The sequence below is a fragment of the Mesocricetus auratus genome, unplaced genomic scaffold (assembly GCF_017639785.1).
Source record: "Mesocricetus auratus isolate SY011 unplaced genomic scaffold, BCM_Maur_2.0 Super-Scaffold_15014, whole genome shotgun sequence".
In the NCBI taxonomy this organism is placed as follows: domain Eukaryota; kingdom Metazoa; phylum Chordata; class Mammalia; order Rodentia; family Cricetidae; genus Mesocricetus; species Mesocricetus auratus.
The window spans coordinates 63,711,018-63,729,245 of record NW_024429186.1 but is presented as its reverse complement, the minus strand read 5'-3'; the positions used below and the strand labels follow the sequence as shown (position 1 = coordinate 63,729,245).

Genomic DNA, 18,228 nt, shown 5'->3' with positions numbered 1-18,228 from the left:
TTCTTTATCAAAGGATGCATGGTACCTTTAGGCAGGGGATTAGTTTTAGTGATCTATTATATAATATTATTATGTACTTCAAAGTTGCCAAAAGTAGTTCAAGTGTTCTTACCACAAAGAAATGATAAATGTGATAGGTAATGAATGTGTTAATTAGCCCAGGTTTACCATGCTACAAGCCACATGTGTGTAAAGTGAAGAAAGGGTGCTATGTGCAATGCTATACTCTTTTGCTAAAAGACATTTTTTTTTCTCTCTTATTTCAGACAACCTAATGAGGCCTCTTTTGAATTATGGTATTGCTTGGTGAGTATATTTTTAAAATTTTGTGTTTTCTGAAGACTACTATTAACTTGTACAAATGAGTTGCGTTTTTGGATTACTGTTGCAGTATGTCTATGGGATTTTTGGTTGAAGAGACTGCGCCAGTTGTTTGGAGAGGCCTCATGGTAATGTCGGCCATTGAGAAACTATTGAGACAGGTAAGGAAGTTGAATTAACTATTATTTACTTTGGTATGGTTGTGGTTAATGCATTTGCCCTTGGAAGAATTGTTAGAATTTGCAGCCAGCATTGAGATACCTGACTGACAAAGAAATCTACTTGATAGGTGGAATGTGTAATGATTAATGGGTACTGAGACCAAATTTCACCAACTTAATCTTCCCACTTCGTATGAACGTAACAATCTGTTGTTTTAATTTCTATTGTTTTCTGAGTCTGTTGTAGGAAAAGCAAATCTATATAGCAAGTCTGTATCTCAGTGGGCAGTAATGAACTATAGGAACTGTTTAGAAATTCTTCAGATCTAAATAAGTATATATAGAGCCATGATGGTTCTTGTGATTTAATTTCCTTCACGACAGCTGTTGTTATTATTGTTTTTACTGTATATAGTTCTGTTGTTGACTTGTTTTTTTAGTGCAGGTTCTGTCAACTTAGTCCCTAACAAAAGATATCACATATGATTGCATAACCTTAGTGTACCAGGTGGCAGGAGAATAAGCTGTACTCTTTCTCTGTAGATGAGAAGTTGTAATTGTGTTTTAGGGAACTATTAGATCTGTCATAGCAGTTTACAGAGTCTACATTGTGTTTGGCATCACGCTATGGGTTGTCCACTATGGGATGACCAAACGATGAATATTTCTGCTTTGATTGTCAGGTGGTTGTGTAACTGATGAAAGAGGTCATGCTCTCTGAGACTCTCTGTCTTTCTAACACTTGTGCTCTTTTTGATCTTTGGGCCAGAGTCCTCCTACGGCTCCAGTTGTTAAGCCTTTGGCTGCATTTCCTCCTCTTTCCACCCAGGTCCTGTCGGTTATTGCAGTTGTGCGACCCAAATGTCCCCTCCTCACCAGCAACTCTGTGCCTGTGACCTCTGTTTGTCTGAGCCCAGCCTTTCTAATCTTTATTGCTGAATACTGTCAGAAAACATAGAATAATTGTGTTAATTGCCTGCATTGCACAAATTGGATCTCCAAAGTTAGTCACCATCTGAACACTTGAGTCAGCTGATTTTACTCATTCTTAACATTTGGCAAAAGCTCAGTTTAGAAATATTTTACGAATTTGGGGAAAAGAAAAAAGTTGTATGATGTGTGAAATTTTATCATTGTGATCCTTTATTCCCTTTTAAGGTAGGCTGCAGCCTGTGGCAATGTCTTCTTCATTCCTAATATTAGTTATTAGTGCGTTTTTTTCTTTTGTTTTCTACTACTTATAATCTGTGCTATAAAGAACCAACTTCTGGCTTTTAAAATATTCTGTATCTGTGTCTATTCATTACTTTATTGCTTCCTGTTTTTTCATCATGATGATGTTTTTGATCATCATGGGCTTAATTTACTGTTGTTTTTGTAGCAACGGAGGTAGAAACTTAGATCTCTGGGCTTTAATGACTTATTTTTTTCAAAGTTTGTGTTTGTTTACTTATTGACTGTTTTGGGTGTAGATGTGAACCCGTATGAATTTATGTGCACTCTGAATGTACAGGAGTCTGCAGGGGGCTGAGGAGCTTGTCAGACACCCTGGAGCTGGAGTCACAGGTGCTTGTGAGCCACCATGTGAGTGCTGGGACTCAAGCCCAGGGCCTCTGCAGGAGCCTCAGCACTCAGTCCATGAGCCCTCTCTGCAGCTCTGGGCAATTTCTGTAAAATAGAAGTAGTTAAGGATGTACACTGGTCTTTGCTTTGAATCTCACAAATTCTGGTTTTCTCTAAGTTTTCATTGTTACTCAGTTCACATTAAATTTTAATTTCCTTTTATATATATATATATATATATATATATATAATGATCAATTTTAAACATTGTTGAATTTTCCTAAGAGGTTAGTCATATTGGTTTCTAGTGAAATTTGTTTTAGGTAGATGTGCTTTATAGTATTTTAACGGGTTTAGGAGACGTTTTGTGGGTCAGTTTATGTCCGTCTTTGTCAATACTCTGCTTTGGCTAGTTAGGATGTATTTATAGTTATTGTGGCTAATGTTCTGTATTCTTCACTTAGATTGTATATTGACAGTGTTGTTCAAATCTCTTATGTTTTTATTGATTATTTTCGCCTTGTCATTCTATTAGCTTTGTAATTAAAAGGGGGCTTAGATTTTGCTTCATATATTTGAAAGCTCTATTATTGCATATACATGTTTAGAATTGTTACACCTTCCGTGTGAACTGACCCTTTTATTGTTGTGAATTGTTCCTCCCATCTCTGGCAAACTTCTCACTTTGAGGTCTGCCTGATGCTGACACAGCCACACTAGAATCTTCGCGTATGTTTTGATGGTTGATGTTGACTGCCAAGACAGGATCTACACTCACAGAAGAGACGGGCTTCTTACATGTCCATGAGGCACTGTGTAGATTAGATTAGCTAATTGAGGCGCGAAGACCCACTCTAAACGTGGGCAGTGGCACAGTGTGGGCTGGGGCCCAGAGTGCATGAGGAGAGAGGGAGTCGAGTGCTGACGTTCCTCCTCTCTGCTCCTGACTGTGGTGTCAATGCTCCTAGTTGCCTGAAGCTCCTGCAGCTATGACTTCCCACCAGAGTGCACTGGACCCTGGGAGTGTGCGCCAAGATAAACCTGCCCTTAAGCTGCTTTGTTTTTTTTCTACTCACCTCTCAAACCTGCATCAAGTCCCGGGTCTTGTACATGTTGAGCAAGCTCATTGAGCCAAACCCTCAGACGCTCAGGCCTTTAAACATCAGTTTCGTTATGTTTACAGTGGGCCAATAGACGTTTAGCTGTGTCTTATTGTTTTATCCAGTTTAATCATTTTTGCATTGTAATTGGATGCTGAGTTTATACATGGCATAATTTTGTTGTGATTGAGTTTGTCTTTTATTTTTCCCAAATTTGTTACACATTTTTTCAAATTAATTTTATATTGTATTCTTTTGGATAAATGAAATACTTTTCTATATTCAGTTCAATTCTCTTCAGTTTTACCTCCTGGTATTGTTATGTTGCTGCCTTAGGGTTTACAATATGTTTCTTAGCTTTTTAAGGCCTTCAAGTTAACATTTTTAAAATTCCATTTAAATTATTCTCAGTTTTAATGGTTAGTATTCTTCTCTAGCTGCTTTACATATTATAATATATTTTATTAACTTATCACAGTTTTCTTCAAGTAATGTCAGTACAACTGAGCATGGAGGCAGGGAGAGCAGCTGTTTACAGCCATCTTTGCTACAGAACATGTTTGAGGTCAGCACCTGAGACAGGAGAAATGGGCAAGCAAACAGAACTAGTGATGTATAATATAAAGTTAAGATCTTTGCATCAATATAGCTCCATTTGCCATTTAATGCACTTCATATATTGTGATATATTTTTAGTGTAATACAAGAATAATCTCATGAAGCACTGCTATACAATATACTTAGTTGTGTTTTAAGTTAATTAAGAAAACACTCTTTTATGTTCATTCATGGATTTGTTTTTTTTTTTTACTCACCTGGTTTAGTTCTTTTTGTAATACTTAATGTATTTTACTATCAGTGGGTTATTAGATTGTGTGGATCAGTGGTTCTCCACATGAAAGAATCATTGAGTAATCCTTTAAGAACTTGGACTTCAGGTTGCACCCCATGCTAGTTAAATCACACACTGGGTGTATGACCCAGGTGTTGGCACTTTTGCAGCTCTCTGCTTGATTCTAGTACGTGAATGGGTTTGGGAACGTCTGGTTTGCAGAGCTTTAAAAGTGACATAGTCCATTGAGAATGAGCAGTGAGGCAGGGAAGGAGGCAGCTGACATTTAATGCTGCCATTTTGAACTGTTGGCAGAAAAAGGCAGATTACAGTGTTTAAAAATAACTTTAAAGCAAGACAATGGGGGTAGGGATATATTGTTTACTAGGTAAGTTAGACCACAGAGAGGGAATTGGGAAATAGATTGTAGTTTAAGGAGGAATGGTGTCAAATGAAGTTATGACACCTTCCAAGCAGATAGTCTTACCTTTTTTAAGGGACTGAAAGTTACCAAAAATGAGAGGATTAACGAAAAGAAATATTATGAAAAAGGCAAAGGGAATGGGATTAGAAGTAAGACAAATGAAATATTTTAGGGAAAGGAGCCTGTAATTTTAAGTTCAAACATGGAATGGCAAAAGGGCAGATGAGGTAAAAATTACATTAAATTACCCTTGCCTTTATCTTTCCAGTGGAAGGAAAAGGATAATGAGTTTACTTAGTGATGCTGGTTCACAGGAGTCAGTGTTTTGAAAACTACATGGAGAGTTGCCCCCCACTTGTTTTCTCCATTTGAGCACCAGTATTTCGTGGGTTGCAGGTAGGGTCATAGAGTTAGCATTTCCAATCATATTATTCCATGTGACTCTAACTGTGTGATGAAATTAGTAGTGCTTGGAAATGCTTTTTAATGTCTTCCAGAAGAACACATGAAGCCTGAGTTGAGTGACAGGATCCTAGTGTAGCAGCCAAGGTCTATTGGATGCTAACCTTCAAAGTATTTGTTGTTATCTGTAGTCACTTTGTAAAGCCTGTAGACTACATGTAAAAACCTGTTGTTGGATCTAGGATTAGAAGTGGCATACATGAAGTCCAAATGGGGGGAACTCCAGTCAACTAGTGAGAGAATCAAGGAAGTTAAGTTATGTTTTCTGCAAGAGCTGAGGTAAAGCTGATGGGATCAAATGATTGAGAATCTCCTGTGATGTGGAACGGTATGAGAAGTGGCTGGTAAATTAGTTGTGTTCAGAGAAGTAAGGGCAGTGGAAAGCTGAGGCATTTTAAAATGCATGTAGAGTTAAATAGAGTTTGAAAGTTGGGTTATGTGAGTGAGGTCAGGTCTGATACATTGGAGAAAGTCAAGGATCAAGGCATCTCACAGTGTAGTAGGAGCAAGTTGCCAGATAAACTGTGGGGTATCCAGCTAAGTTTGAGCACTACCAGTGCATGGAATATTTTAGGGCATGTCCATACTTTAAAAAAAAAGTCTGATATTTAAACTTGATGGAGTTTTCTGTTGGAAATCTGACAGCTTTAGTATGAAGTGATCCTGTTAATAAGGGGACAACGAAAGAGGCTGGGAGAAGCTGGGCATGCTGTTACAGCATGGCAGACTTGCTGAGAACAAATTCTCAGTTACACGAAGGACTGGTGATTGAGCTCAGAATGAAGCCGGAGTCACTGCGATCAGTGCCCCGAGCATGGATGGGAGGTGGGAAGAATTCCAATAGCATGGAGCCCTGCCAGCCCAACCCTAACTTAGTGAAGGAGAGTTGCCAGCCTCCTGTACCAATTTACTCTCTCTTCTGAAGGATAGCCTGATTTTCAGGATGTAGAAATGGTAGGATTGGAAGTCTCCTGGTTTCTTCTTGCCAGATTCTAGTACCATATCTGTATAGTTTCACTGTATCTTCTTGGAACTTCATCTGTTAAAGAGAAGAGAGAAGATTGGTAAATAAATAAGGTATATGTTTGGGAGTGTATCCCTGACACATTGCAGAAAACTATGTCCAGATATAAAACAGACGTAGAAAACCAGGCAGATAAATTCTGGGATGTCATTTCAGTACTGCATTTATTACTGTGTGTTTCTTTTTGTTCTCCCCATATTCGAAATAATGTGTTTTTGTTTTCTGTTTTGATCTTAATCATTAAAGGCAGAAACATCTAATGCTTTTCACTCAGTGATTAACTATTGGGTTTTAACTTATCTGTTAAGATTTCCGAGGAAGTTTTCTTTTTCATTGAATCTTTGAGTTTGGAAATGTAGGATATTGGAAAAATAATTCTAGTCATTAGAGAAGGAAGTTGAGATGGGAAAACTTCAAAGGCTGGTGGATGGGGACACCCGCTGTGGCACAGCATAAACTCAGAGCCCAGGGATTTTGGCAGCAGTTCTAGTGGTTTTAGTTCAATCTCTAACATCCCAAATGTGGAGCAGATGCCAGTTTTCTTCTCTAGGGTCCTGATAATGGCATGTAATGAGTGGCTGTTTCCTAGCAACAAGAGAAGCGGTTCACTTTAGCTGATCCTTCAATAGGAATGAGACATTTCCCCTTGATAGTTGGTATTAGTGATTTCCCTGACAATGAAATTTCACTTTTGAATAAGGAATGTTCTCAGCCCTTGGTTTCCTAAAGAATCTTGCCTTTGAGTTGGGCTAAACTCCGCTTAATACTATATAAAATGAAAGAAGAAAATGTTTAAACTCCCCTAAGTACCTCTCCTGGGAAGTGTCGAAAGAGTTTGCTACATAGTTTTCCAAATGGCAAGTGATTATATAAGATGCTTTCAGTATTTACTAGAAAAATTAACAGCCTGAGTTCTTTTCTGTATTTAATGTTTGCAACAATAGAAGTTTATTAGGTAATGACTAATGTGCTATGGAAATAAATATGGATAAAATTTTATTACCAGTACTATTTTAGTATACAATCTATGGAGCAAAAGCATAGATCATCTGGTTGATGCAAACCACTTTCTCTATCAGATCCATTATTATACCCACAGATTACAGGCAGGTACCTATTAGAGTTCAGTTTAAGGTTAGTAGTTATAAATATTTGTGTTTAACTGAGTCAGATTCTGTGATTCTTCCAATTGGACAGTAGCAGTAACTGGGAACTAGGGACTGTTATATGGAGACAGGAAAAGATTGTAGCATACGACTTTCTTTGTTGCCATTCATAGTCAGCACTTTGTGAAGAAATCCGTTTTTCTCCTTTTAACATATAAATAACATAAAACATTTTGTTATGCTGTAAGTTTCAAAGGTTCTTAGACAACTAGGTAGAGAGATACAGTATTGCATGTTATTTTTGAGGTAATTAAGTTGGCTATATCCAAGTACAGGAAAATGTATTGTCTTGCGGGATGGGTTCTCTGAGGATGCATTCATTCGCCCGTGAAATATCTGGGTGTCATCATGATCACTCTGGAGCGTCTGACCGGATTCGCTCCTGCTTGTGCTTTTCCTCATCACATACTCCTCGTCTGTAAAAGTAATCTTAAAGATGGGCACTGTGAAGCATGAAGGGTTGAGAATACTACAGTCCTTCATTCTTCCAGCTGAGCCATGGAAGTAACAGACATGGGATGGCACCCAGAGACACCTGGAGTGTGCCCAGTAATCTCACAGCTGTCCTCAGCAGCACTTGTTAGAGCTTGTTAGAGTGCAGGTCTACCTGCCCTGCCTCCTGAGTGCTGGGATTACAGGTGTGCACCACCACAATCGGCTTCTTTGAGATATTTTAAAAGGAACCATTGCCAGTAAGAAGGTGATTTGATTAATCTTTCTGAAATTATGTATTCATTCATTAACCAAGTACTTATTTTGCTAATACCAGATAATTCCTGCTGTGTTTTTAATATGTCCAAAACTTTAGTCATCTTCAGTAGCTGGCGGTTGCTGTCTGCTTCCTGCGTTTGGGGTGTTGGTCAGACGCTGAAGATGGAAGGATGTGCAAGACGAAGTATGGGTGCCGCAGCTGTAAATGAAACTTTTAGTTACAAAGTTGACTTAGAAGTGTGGCATTTATGTAGACATGGAGTTTGATGACTTCACAGTGTTGGACAGGACAGTGTTTTATTTAAGGCAATCAAAGTTGGAACTTAGAGAACAAGCTGTCATGTAGTGTTAACCCCTGGCTGGTGGGATTGCTGTAGTCTAACAGATGCAGTCTTATTTAGGTTCCATGCCAGAGAAGACACTGTATGATCAGCTTCTGAAAAACAAGTTATCAAAGGAGTTAGACGCAGCCTGTGAATATCAATTGCTATTATTTCCTCTTCCTCAAATGTCCTTTCCCTTGTTAATTGTCGGGGTTGACTTACATGAGAGCCTTCAAATCACAGTGATGACAAGGCTTGTGTATGTAGTTTTGCAAGCTGTACTGTACACTTGTTTGCATGTTGCTGTAATAGATCCTAGGACCACAAGCTACTGCAGTTTTATTTTTTCAGGCTGGCACCAACTGTTTCCAAGTCATTTATGCCAAATTGTTTTACCATTAGAGTAGATCTGTCATTCCTTCACCAATCTGCACCAATCTGTCCCCATGACGGCAGGGTAGAGACCCCTTTAGCTAGTAAGGCTACCAAGTGATCTGAAGCTTTAGATGGGTTGTTTTTACCAAGAAAATAATAGAAACAAGGCAAAGCAATCAGATGTAGAAAAAAGGAGTGTCCCTGGCTCTGGGTGCTCAGGGAAGGCCATGCTGTCATTGTGGTCATGTGTGACTGAGCCAGGCTCTGCTGCTCTGGGTCACCATTGGCCTCTCATTAGCCCTATCTTGAGCTCCCCTAGAGATGAAGGCTTTTTCATTTCATTTCCTGACTTTTCCCTAGGTTTTAGGTCTCTCTTGTGCCATCCGGCACACTAGACCATTACAGTATCTTTTTCTGGTGATTATTTGGATGCTGATAGACATAGTTTGATCTTTATCACTTGTAGTTCGGTTTCTGTTGCTTGGAGAGCTTGGGGAGGGAATGTTGTACATGTTGTAGTCTTTCACAGCACAGTCCATTATCAAGGGAATCCAGGGCGGGAGGTCAAGGCGGGAACCTGGAGGCAGGAACTATGGAGAGACTGTGGGGAAAGGCTGCTAGCTGGCTTGCTCCCTTTGGCTTGCCAAGCATACTTTGACTTATCTCCTCCAGTTGTCTTATTGCTCTTGCTATAGAACTCCAGATAGTATGTTGAGTAGGTATGCTATCTTCATTTAATTATTTCACAGTGTCAAAATATGTAAGAATATATACTATGCTCCATAAGTATATAGTTATCATAAATTAAAAATAAAAGACTGAATTAATTTTTTACCTTGTTCACTGTTTGAATTTGATTACTTAGCACATAGACAAGTGCACTCCTTAGTTCTGTAATAAGCATCGTTCAGAAGGAAAGTCCAGTGATAGTAGATACCTGTGGATATTGGTTTCCTCAAGATTAAAACTGTAGTTTTTTTCTTAATTACTGAGATTTCTGAATTAGGTACTTTTTATCTTGCTGTGACAAAAATCAATTTAAGGGAGAAATGGTTTGTTTTGGCTCCCAGTGCGATGGTAGAGCCAGTCATGGTGGGAAAGCCATAGCTTCTAGTGTCATAGTGGGGAAGTCATGGTAGCAGGAATTTGAAGTGGTTGGTCATGTTGCAGCTGCAGTCAGACCAGAGAGTGATAGTCCTCAGCTTGCTTTCTTTTCATTCAATCCAAGACCCTAGGACCATGGAATAGTGCCACCAGTCAATAACCCTAACCTAGGTAACTTTTCACAGACATGCCTAAAGGCTACCCTTCTCTAGATGGTACTTGACAGACATGCCTGGAAACTTGTTGTTTCCTCACTGATTCTAGATCCAACAAGTGGACAGACAAAATTAAATCACTATTTCGATAGTGGTTCTAGGGATTTATGGAAACAGGTAGTTCGAAGCAATTAGTTTCTATTGAGTGACATTTTTGGCTAACCTCAGTTCTTTGCAAAACACCATGTCCTGTTAATAAATAGATTCAGGGTGAGCAGATAATTGTGAAAAGTTTAGATCTAAGAGTGAATTAGAGGGCACAGTACCCACAAGACTGCCTGTTCACTGACATGGAAAGCTCAGGGCTTCTCTTAGGCTCAAGAATTTGCTAGAAGGCTTCACTGAACCCACTGAAAGCTATTTATATGCCTGCTTATGGTTTATTGACAGGGAATATATATTATTTAATATATACATTAAGATATATGTACATATATACATATATATTAAAAGCAACGAAGGGAAGAACTGCATAGAGTCTGGTAAATTACCAGGTTCATAATTTCATTGTCTTCTCTCAGCAGTGACGTATGACAATTACCTACACAGTATTGCTAAGTAGAGAGGATTGCCCAGGCCTCCTCTTAAGGGCTTTATTGGAACTCCAGGGCTTGAGCATCGTTCTTTGTTCGGGGGGCCGATCTCTGCGTCTAGTCTCCTGTCTTCCATGCATGGCTCAGAACCTCACTTTGGCATTCTGTGTGGCTAGCTTAGTTCTGCAAACAAGTAGAGATTGCTGCTAGAAGCTGATCTCAAAAGCTGGTGATGTGGAGCCTTCTTAGGTAAGGTTAAATTCTTCACTGCAGAAAGAATTCAGGGTTCCAAAACCCCAACAGTTTTGGTACAAAAATTCAAAACATGATTTGCCCAAGTGGAAAATTCTTACTGACCTCATATGACAGTTTATAGTAAACATGTAGATATGTTAAAACTACAAAAATTATCTTCAGACAATGTATGTAAGATGGGTGAGAAATATAAATGTACTTTATGCTTAGACTGGAGTCCCAACTGAAGGTCTCATTAATTATATGCACATATTTTATATTGTGAAAAGTGTATGTGCGAAAGTGTGTGTGTGTGTGTGTGTGTGTGTGTGTGTGTGTGTGTGTGTGCTTTCTTTAGTCTTACTCCAAGGTTGCTGGAAACTATAGAGATCTTTATAGGGTCCTTTGAGTAGGTTTGAATAAGTATGAATTAACAGTTTTTAATATGAAGACTTCAATTTACTATATTGACATATTAGCGAATGTACAAGATTATGTTTCCTTAATTGAAAAATAAGACATAGTTTAATATTTTTCTTTGATTCTGCTAAGAACTGAAATCACCAATCTTTTGGATGGTTCACTTTCTCTCAGCATCTAAGATGCTGCCAGGAGAATACCAACAGTGTATAATACCAATAGTAACGACATTTTGCTAAGTGCTGTCATGGTCCTGGTTCAGGGTGATTTTTATTCCTCTGACCTGGTTTTCAGTGCTTGGTTGTGTGTTTCCTCATTATTACGCCCAGGCTCTGGTCTAGAGATGGTTCTGTGTGTTCACATGGAGAGGGGTGTGAATGTACTTGAACTCCACTTTGCAGTAATATTCATTTGGAAGTGAAGAATCTGTGGATTTGTGGCAAACAAGCTAAAGATGCCTTTAGGTGAGAAATACACCTGTAATGTTTCAAGCTAGTTTCTGTGATTTCACCCATTTTACTACTGCTATGTGGTAAGTCAAGACCCTCTCAGGTGTACAGTAAAAGATGCAGGAGGAAAAGCCTGCTGTCAGGGACACTTGGCTCAGTCTGTGATTTCTTGGCTTTACCTGCTTGGGTGGAGCATCATGGCAGTAGGGACGTGTGCAACAGGAAGCTGTGTCTCTTCACAGATAGGAAGCAGAGATGATTTTTAGCATTGCCCAACAATCTGTGGGACATGTTTCTTTTGTTCTACTTTTCTCTTTCTTATCCTTAGAAGCTTTAAAAAATGTTATTGTTTTTAGTTCTGTGTGTGGTTATGTGTCTGCATGAGTATGTGCATGTGAGTGCAGGTTTCCATGGAGGCCAGAGGTAGCAGAAACCTTGTAGCCAGAATTACAGACAGTTGTGAGCTGTCCTGTGGGTGCTGGGAATTGAACCCTGGTCATTCCCTTGCAAGATTGACCAATGCTCTTAACCACTAAGCCATCTCTCCAGCCCTTCTTAGAACCCTGGTATCCTAGGTAGTCTTCACTTGCATTGTAGTAGGAATTATTTTTAAATCATCTTTGTTATTCTGAACGTCCATGTTTCTGCTTGTCCCTCTACCCTAGACTTTTAAAATGAATAATTCCATTTTCTGCTTTAGAAAAAAAAAGATTCAAACTTTCTATTCCTAGCAAGCGCCTTTCCAAAATTTCTGTATAGAGTTAATATTTTTAGTCTTTGACTTGGTTCCATTTTGCCAAATCTTTCCCATCAACATTTGTGCATGCATGCGGCAGACAGCATTGGCTGGCTGTGCAGGAGTCATTTCCAACCCCAGTCTTCCTTCAAAATTTAGTGGAAAGATGTGCTAATCTCTTTCTGTCTCTCTTGTGTCTTTCTCTGTGTGTCTCTCCATGTCTGCCTCTGTCTGTCTCTGTCTCTCTGTCTCTCTGTCTCTCTGTCTCTGTCTCTGTCTCTGTCTCTCTCTCTCTCTCACACACACACACACACACACACACACACACACACACACACACACACACACACACACACCCTGCTCTTAGAACCAAGATAGCCATATGGCACCTTTGTAGCCAATGGTATGAGGGAAGGGGTTCAAGGTGAATTATTTGGCTTCCTAATAGAGGGCCGCACTTCGGTTTTTTTTCCCCTTTATTTTTTCGGGTCTCTGTTGAAGGACCTGACACCTGCAGTAAAGTAATCTTATGGCAGAAAATGTACAGAAATCGTCGTGGTCTGTGGGTTTATAGCGCCAAGATTGTGAAAAGAAAACAAAGGTTCAAAACTACTCTAGGTTTATTTACTTTAGACTTTGGGTGAGGAAACAGGAAGTGTCCAATGGCTAAGCATCATCCGTTAGGTTTTCTTGTCCTTGCATCTGAAGATATCTTAAGATGCAGAAGTTTATCCATCAGGGTCTCCAAAGATTCCTTTAAAAATTAAAATTCTGTACTGGGTAGTCAGTGGGTAATGTGTTTGCTGCATAGGCATGAGGACCTGAGTTCAGATCCCTGGTTCTTACAGAAAAGCCAGGTGCTCATTTGTCACACTAGGACTAGGGAGGCAGAAATAGGTGTCTCTCCAGAGTTCATTGTTCTGCCAATTGGTGAGTTCAAGTTCAGTAAGGGAGCAAAGAATTAGGTGGCGAGTGATAAGTCCTTTAGCCTTCATGCACTTGTACATATACACATGCACATATGTAAGTGAGCACACACACACACACACACAAACACACACACACACGTACTTTTCAATCATCACCACCACCTTCATTGTCATTTTCTCTATCACCACCATCATTGTCACCATCATCACTTTTGGAGGCAGGATGTCACTATATATCCCTGGCTGGCCTAGTACTCAATATATAGACCAGGCTGGCCTGGAACTCACAGAGATCCACTGGCCTCTGCCTCCTGAGTGTTGGATTAAGTGTGTCTACCACCACTCCCAGCTCTGATCCCTTTTTTAAAAACTGTCCATTTACATTATTTGATATATTAGCCTTAGTCGTGAACTACATTTTTAAAATCTTTCTTTGACATTGCTTCGTTCTGGCTCTCTACTTTTGTCTTTGTCTTTCTACTTTCTCCTTTCTCTGCTCATTTCTTAGACATCAGTCCTCAGCGTAGGAATACTTACTCCAATTTTACAGGGTTAGCAATCACATCGCTCTCGGTCACTAAGTTAGCAAATGATCTAGTTAGCATTTAAGCATAGTGTGAATCCTGGGCTGAGGAGATGACTCAGTCAATAAAGCATTTGTTGTACAATCATGAGGACCTGAGTCTGGGTCCCCAGAACACATGTAAAGCTGGCTGTTGTGGCACACGTCTGTGATCCTATCTATGATGGGATGGGATGTAGCATAGCTTGCACAGGGGCAAACAAGAGACCCTGTTCAAACAACATAGAGGTGAGGAATGACACCTGAACTTGTCCTCTGACCTCCACACACCCTTTGGTATGCACATGCCCCTCTCCTCCACATACATACACACACGCACGCGCGCACGTGCACACACACACCCCAAACATATAACCTATAAGTTCATCTCTACATCTTGTGATTTTTGTCCCTCTCTCCAATCCCATGTAATTTTTCCAGTTCCAAAGTCCATATACGTATGTTGAGGCCCAGTGTGCGGAGTCACAGGTCCATCCACTCATCACAACTGCCTACCAAATAGCTCTCCTTGTCTGTCCCAGGGATGCCTAAAAATAATAAGATCTGGATGAAAACTCATCACTGCCTCACACACCTGAGATTCCTTCCTTTTGGGCAGACACTGGGTCATTGGAACTGGTTCTCTTTCTTCCTCTATTGCTAATGTTCACTGTATCCTGCCACCCCGCCCCCACTGCTGCCCATCCCATCCCTTTCCTTCACTGAGGTAGCCATCCCTTTCCCTTTCTGTACCATGTCTCAAATAAGCTGAGCTAGCCTCACCTTTCCAAGGTGCAGATCCCGTCAAGTTGCTGTCCTGAGATGGATGCTTTGGTGGCTTCTTGTTTTCTGGACAAAAGGTTGAAGTCTAACTCTGGAAATCAGGCCCTGATTGATCTGGCCATGGTGCAGTTCCTCACTCCCACTCTGTTCCAGAAGCTTGTCTCGATTCATCGTGCTTCCTCTTGCCTCTGAGTCTTTGCTCTTTGTGAAGTAGTCTCTGCTGTGGCTTCATCTCACCCTGATGCCTCCGCCTCGCTGTTGCCTCCCCTGGGAAAGCCTTCTGTGAAGTTCTTCCCCATGAGTGCTCTTGATGCTTGCAGTGCCTCTAGAGGGGGGTGCTCTTGCTCAGGGGCTCTCCTTCTGACTGCTGGGTCTCCGCCATTTCCCTTCATTCTGTCAGTGCACTGTGATGGGCCTGGTCTTCCTTCATCATGACAAGAAGTCTTGTCTTCGTGAAACTGGAAACAATACCGCTATATTATATTTTAGAAATTCAGAGTTTTCAACAGTTATCTTTCAATTTTAAGCCTTTAAAAAATATAACCCAGACCCCTTTTCCAGCTGTATGCTTCTCTAAGCAGACTGACATTGCCCAACTTGAGAATTGATTTAGTGCCAGAAGTCAGCTGATTCTGTTTGTAAAAAAGAAAGAAAGAGAAAAAAAAAGGTATTTTCAGATCTTAGCCCCAGTTACTGAACATGACAAGCTCTGACATCTCTTCTCTTGGCTGCCTCTCACTGCCTTTCCTGTTTCCATGGAAATGGACATCAGGACCACAGAAACAGTGAGATTCTGGTGGCTAATTGCTATAGCAGACTTCTGAGTTCTATTTGTCTTTGGTGTGGTTATTTTAGTGACTTTGTCTGCTCCATTGTATGTGATAGTTAGCTACACATCTGAGACAGCTTCTAGGGTTGAGAGCTACATTGTATGTCCCAGGTGTCACAAACTGGCATGCCTAACTGTTATTCCTTGCATCATTCTCTGGGAAATTACAAACTTGTCATGGAGGGCACCAGACTTCAGGGGAGAAGATCTGTCCATCCTTCCAGATCTGCTGCTGTCTCACTGTCTGACCTTGGTCAGTTTTGCGATATTTATTCAATGACCCACTTGCTTCTGCTTATCCCCAGGTTTATTTACAAGAGACCTAGACAAAAACTGCCCTCTGTCAGTGTGTTTTAGTAGAAAACATACAAATAAAGTAATCACTAATTTGAGTGAAATAAATCAAACTATGTTTCTAGTCATCTAATATGGAAACCCACTTCTAATTGAAGCCATTTTTTTCTATACAGTGGTCAAATAGGTTTTATTGTTTGTTTTTGTTTTTATAGTGGTTAAGAATGTTATTCTGATGGCATCATTTTGCTCTTCCCTTGCTACTTGAATAAGTACTACCCCAATCTTATATCAAAGTACTATGATGGAAATTATAGTTAAAATGCATTTGCATTTTGTTTAATGAACAGAGCTACTCTGTTGCTTGTTTAATTTGACTTTTTTTTACATTCAATTTACATTCAGACGTGTCTACCTTTGTGATAGGCTTATCTCTGCTAGCTCAAGGTTTCTTTGTAACTCTAAATTTAGAACTTGGAAGTCTAGATGCAGGAAGGCTGACATGTACATATAAAAAGATTAATATGTGCTGAGCTGCTTCTTCAGCATATCGTGACTGCTGTATATCATATAAACCTGAGTAGCTGAAATTGAATATGGACAGAGTAAATTTCTCTCTCTCTCTTTTGCATGACTACGCAAAATAAAACAAAGGGCTTTTACTGCATTCCCCTTAAAGTTGTAAGTATGTGGTGATAGCCATACATGTGTTTTGAGAGTTCCTATCTAAATCAGGTTTCCAGTACCAGAGTCACTACGAGCCCTGCCTAATGGGAAATGAAGGAAAACTAATCTGGGGGTTTATGGTTTATCCTTCATGGGATTCTGCCAGACCAACTGTCTAATACTTAGTTGTCCAAAATCAGGGATTCCTAACAGGGCAGGAAACACATTGTTACTGGTGCATACTCTTGTGACATTTGTTTGACACTTTCCTGGTTTATGCTAGCTTGAGGGTCAATCACTCGAGCACAGGGGGCATGACTTTGAATTCCCCTGGAATTCCAGGTTAAAAGATTTGTTACATACAGATCCTGGACATAGAAGTCTTAGCCATGGAAGCAGTCCTTTGCCACTGAATCAGAGATGGGAGATGGGGAAGGAGGAGGAGAAGAGGAGGAGGAGGAGGAGGACAAGGAGGAGGAGGAGGAGGGGGAGGAGGAAAAAGACCTCATAGTTCTCTCTGGCTGTTGAATTAAGCTGTTTGGGAAATGGGGTCTACTTCTAAGACCTAGACAACCACTATTACTGGGCAGTGACTATCGAAAAACTGCTAAGACATTAAGAATAAATGGTAAATAATCTATTTTGTAAATCTAAATTGTGGTAACTTTTTTTAAATTAAAAAATCCTAATATTCAGTTTTCTGTGAGTTTAATCTCTCATATAGAGCCTATAACGGACTTAGTTTTGGCCTTGTTATTCTGTGGAGCGGCTGTGGGCTTCAGTAGATCTACTTTAGGAACTGTTTTTAGATTCTCAGCCTCAAAGTGACTATTTGTTTTACTGTGCAAATAAAAAATATTCTATACCTTTATTATTAATCAGAAAAAGGTTCAGGAGTAAAAAAAATCAATGGTTCCACTATGAAAGTAAGTCACTGTTGACTTTTTGATACACATTTGCTAATTAAAAATCTATGATTAGATCCCCTTAAGACTAGTCCCTGTCTTAAGGCAGGGACTCTAGAATCATTGTGCTAACTCTGTCTATCTCCATGACCCACCCTCTAGCTGCCCCTCTCCAGATAGGTACCTGAGATTTCCACTGCCTACTCAGCCCATCCCCCCTCCCACCCTCATCTCCAGTTTAGACTCACAGTGAAGTTCCATTTCCCACTGCCTGAGAAGTACAGAGGACCTCTCTCAAGTTTGGGAGGATTGGCTGTATGAATCTTCTAACTGCATAGGAGGTCTCTTTTGGGCTTATAAACCACATCCAACCCAAAGATGCTCTACCAAGGGCTTAACGCCAGAGTTTTGTCTCATAGTAAACATATACACTATGCATAACCAAGACAAATTACCAGAAAATCAGTAACCCCATAGTAATGTTCCCTGAGAAAAGAGACTTAGTTGATGCATGAGGCCATGATTTCTAAGTAGCAGTAGAAGTTATCAAGGAACAAAAAGAAGAGCATATGAATAAATGTCAGAATGGAGACTGTGAAAACATACACAATTGAATGAAATGAAAATATTCAAGATACGAAAGTACACACTTGAAGAACAACGACATCTTCAACAAATGGTGCTGGTCAAACTGGACGGCTGCATGTAGAACAATTCAAATAGATCCATATTTTCACTGTGCATAAAACAACTCCAAATATATCAAGCACTAGGAGGTCAGATTCCTTGAATCTGATAGAAATGAAGGATAGGCTTGAAGTCATTGACACAGGGAAACGCTTTCTGAACTGATAACATACATAGGAACCAATAATTAGTAAGTGGGACCTCATGAAACTGAAAAGGTTTTGTATGGAAAAGGACACCTGTCGACAGGCTATTGAATGGAAAAAAATCTTTACCAATTATACACAGAATTGAGGGTTAATATCTTAAATATATAATGAACTAAAAATATTGGACATCAAGAAAACAACTTAATTTAAAAATTAGGTACATAACTAAATATGAAATGCAAATGACTGAGAAACACTTAATTAAATCTTC

The 18,228-nt window shown here is 39.8% G+C and overlaps 1 protein-coding gene across 3 annotated transcripts in view; it reads left to right on the top strand.

The window, feature by feature from the left end:
* The window catches only part of Nubpl (nucleotide binding protein like), a 184,378-nt gene that overhangs the window by 69,800 nt on the left and 96,350 nt on the right, over positions 1–18,228 (top strand). For all 3 annotated transcript variants that reach the window (XM_040743106.1, XM_040743105.1, XM_040743107.1), the window contains exons 5-6: positions 267–306; positions 392–482. In XM_040743106.1, coding sequence (XP_040599040.1) covers positions 267–306; positions 392–482 — 131 coding nt within the window. The remainder of the gene's footprint in view (positions 1–266; positions 307–391; positions 483–18,228) is intronic.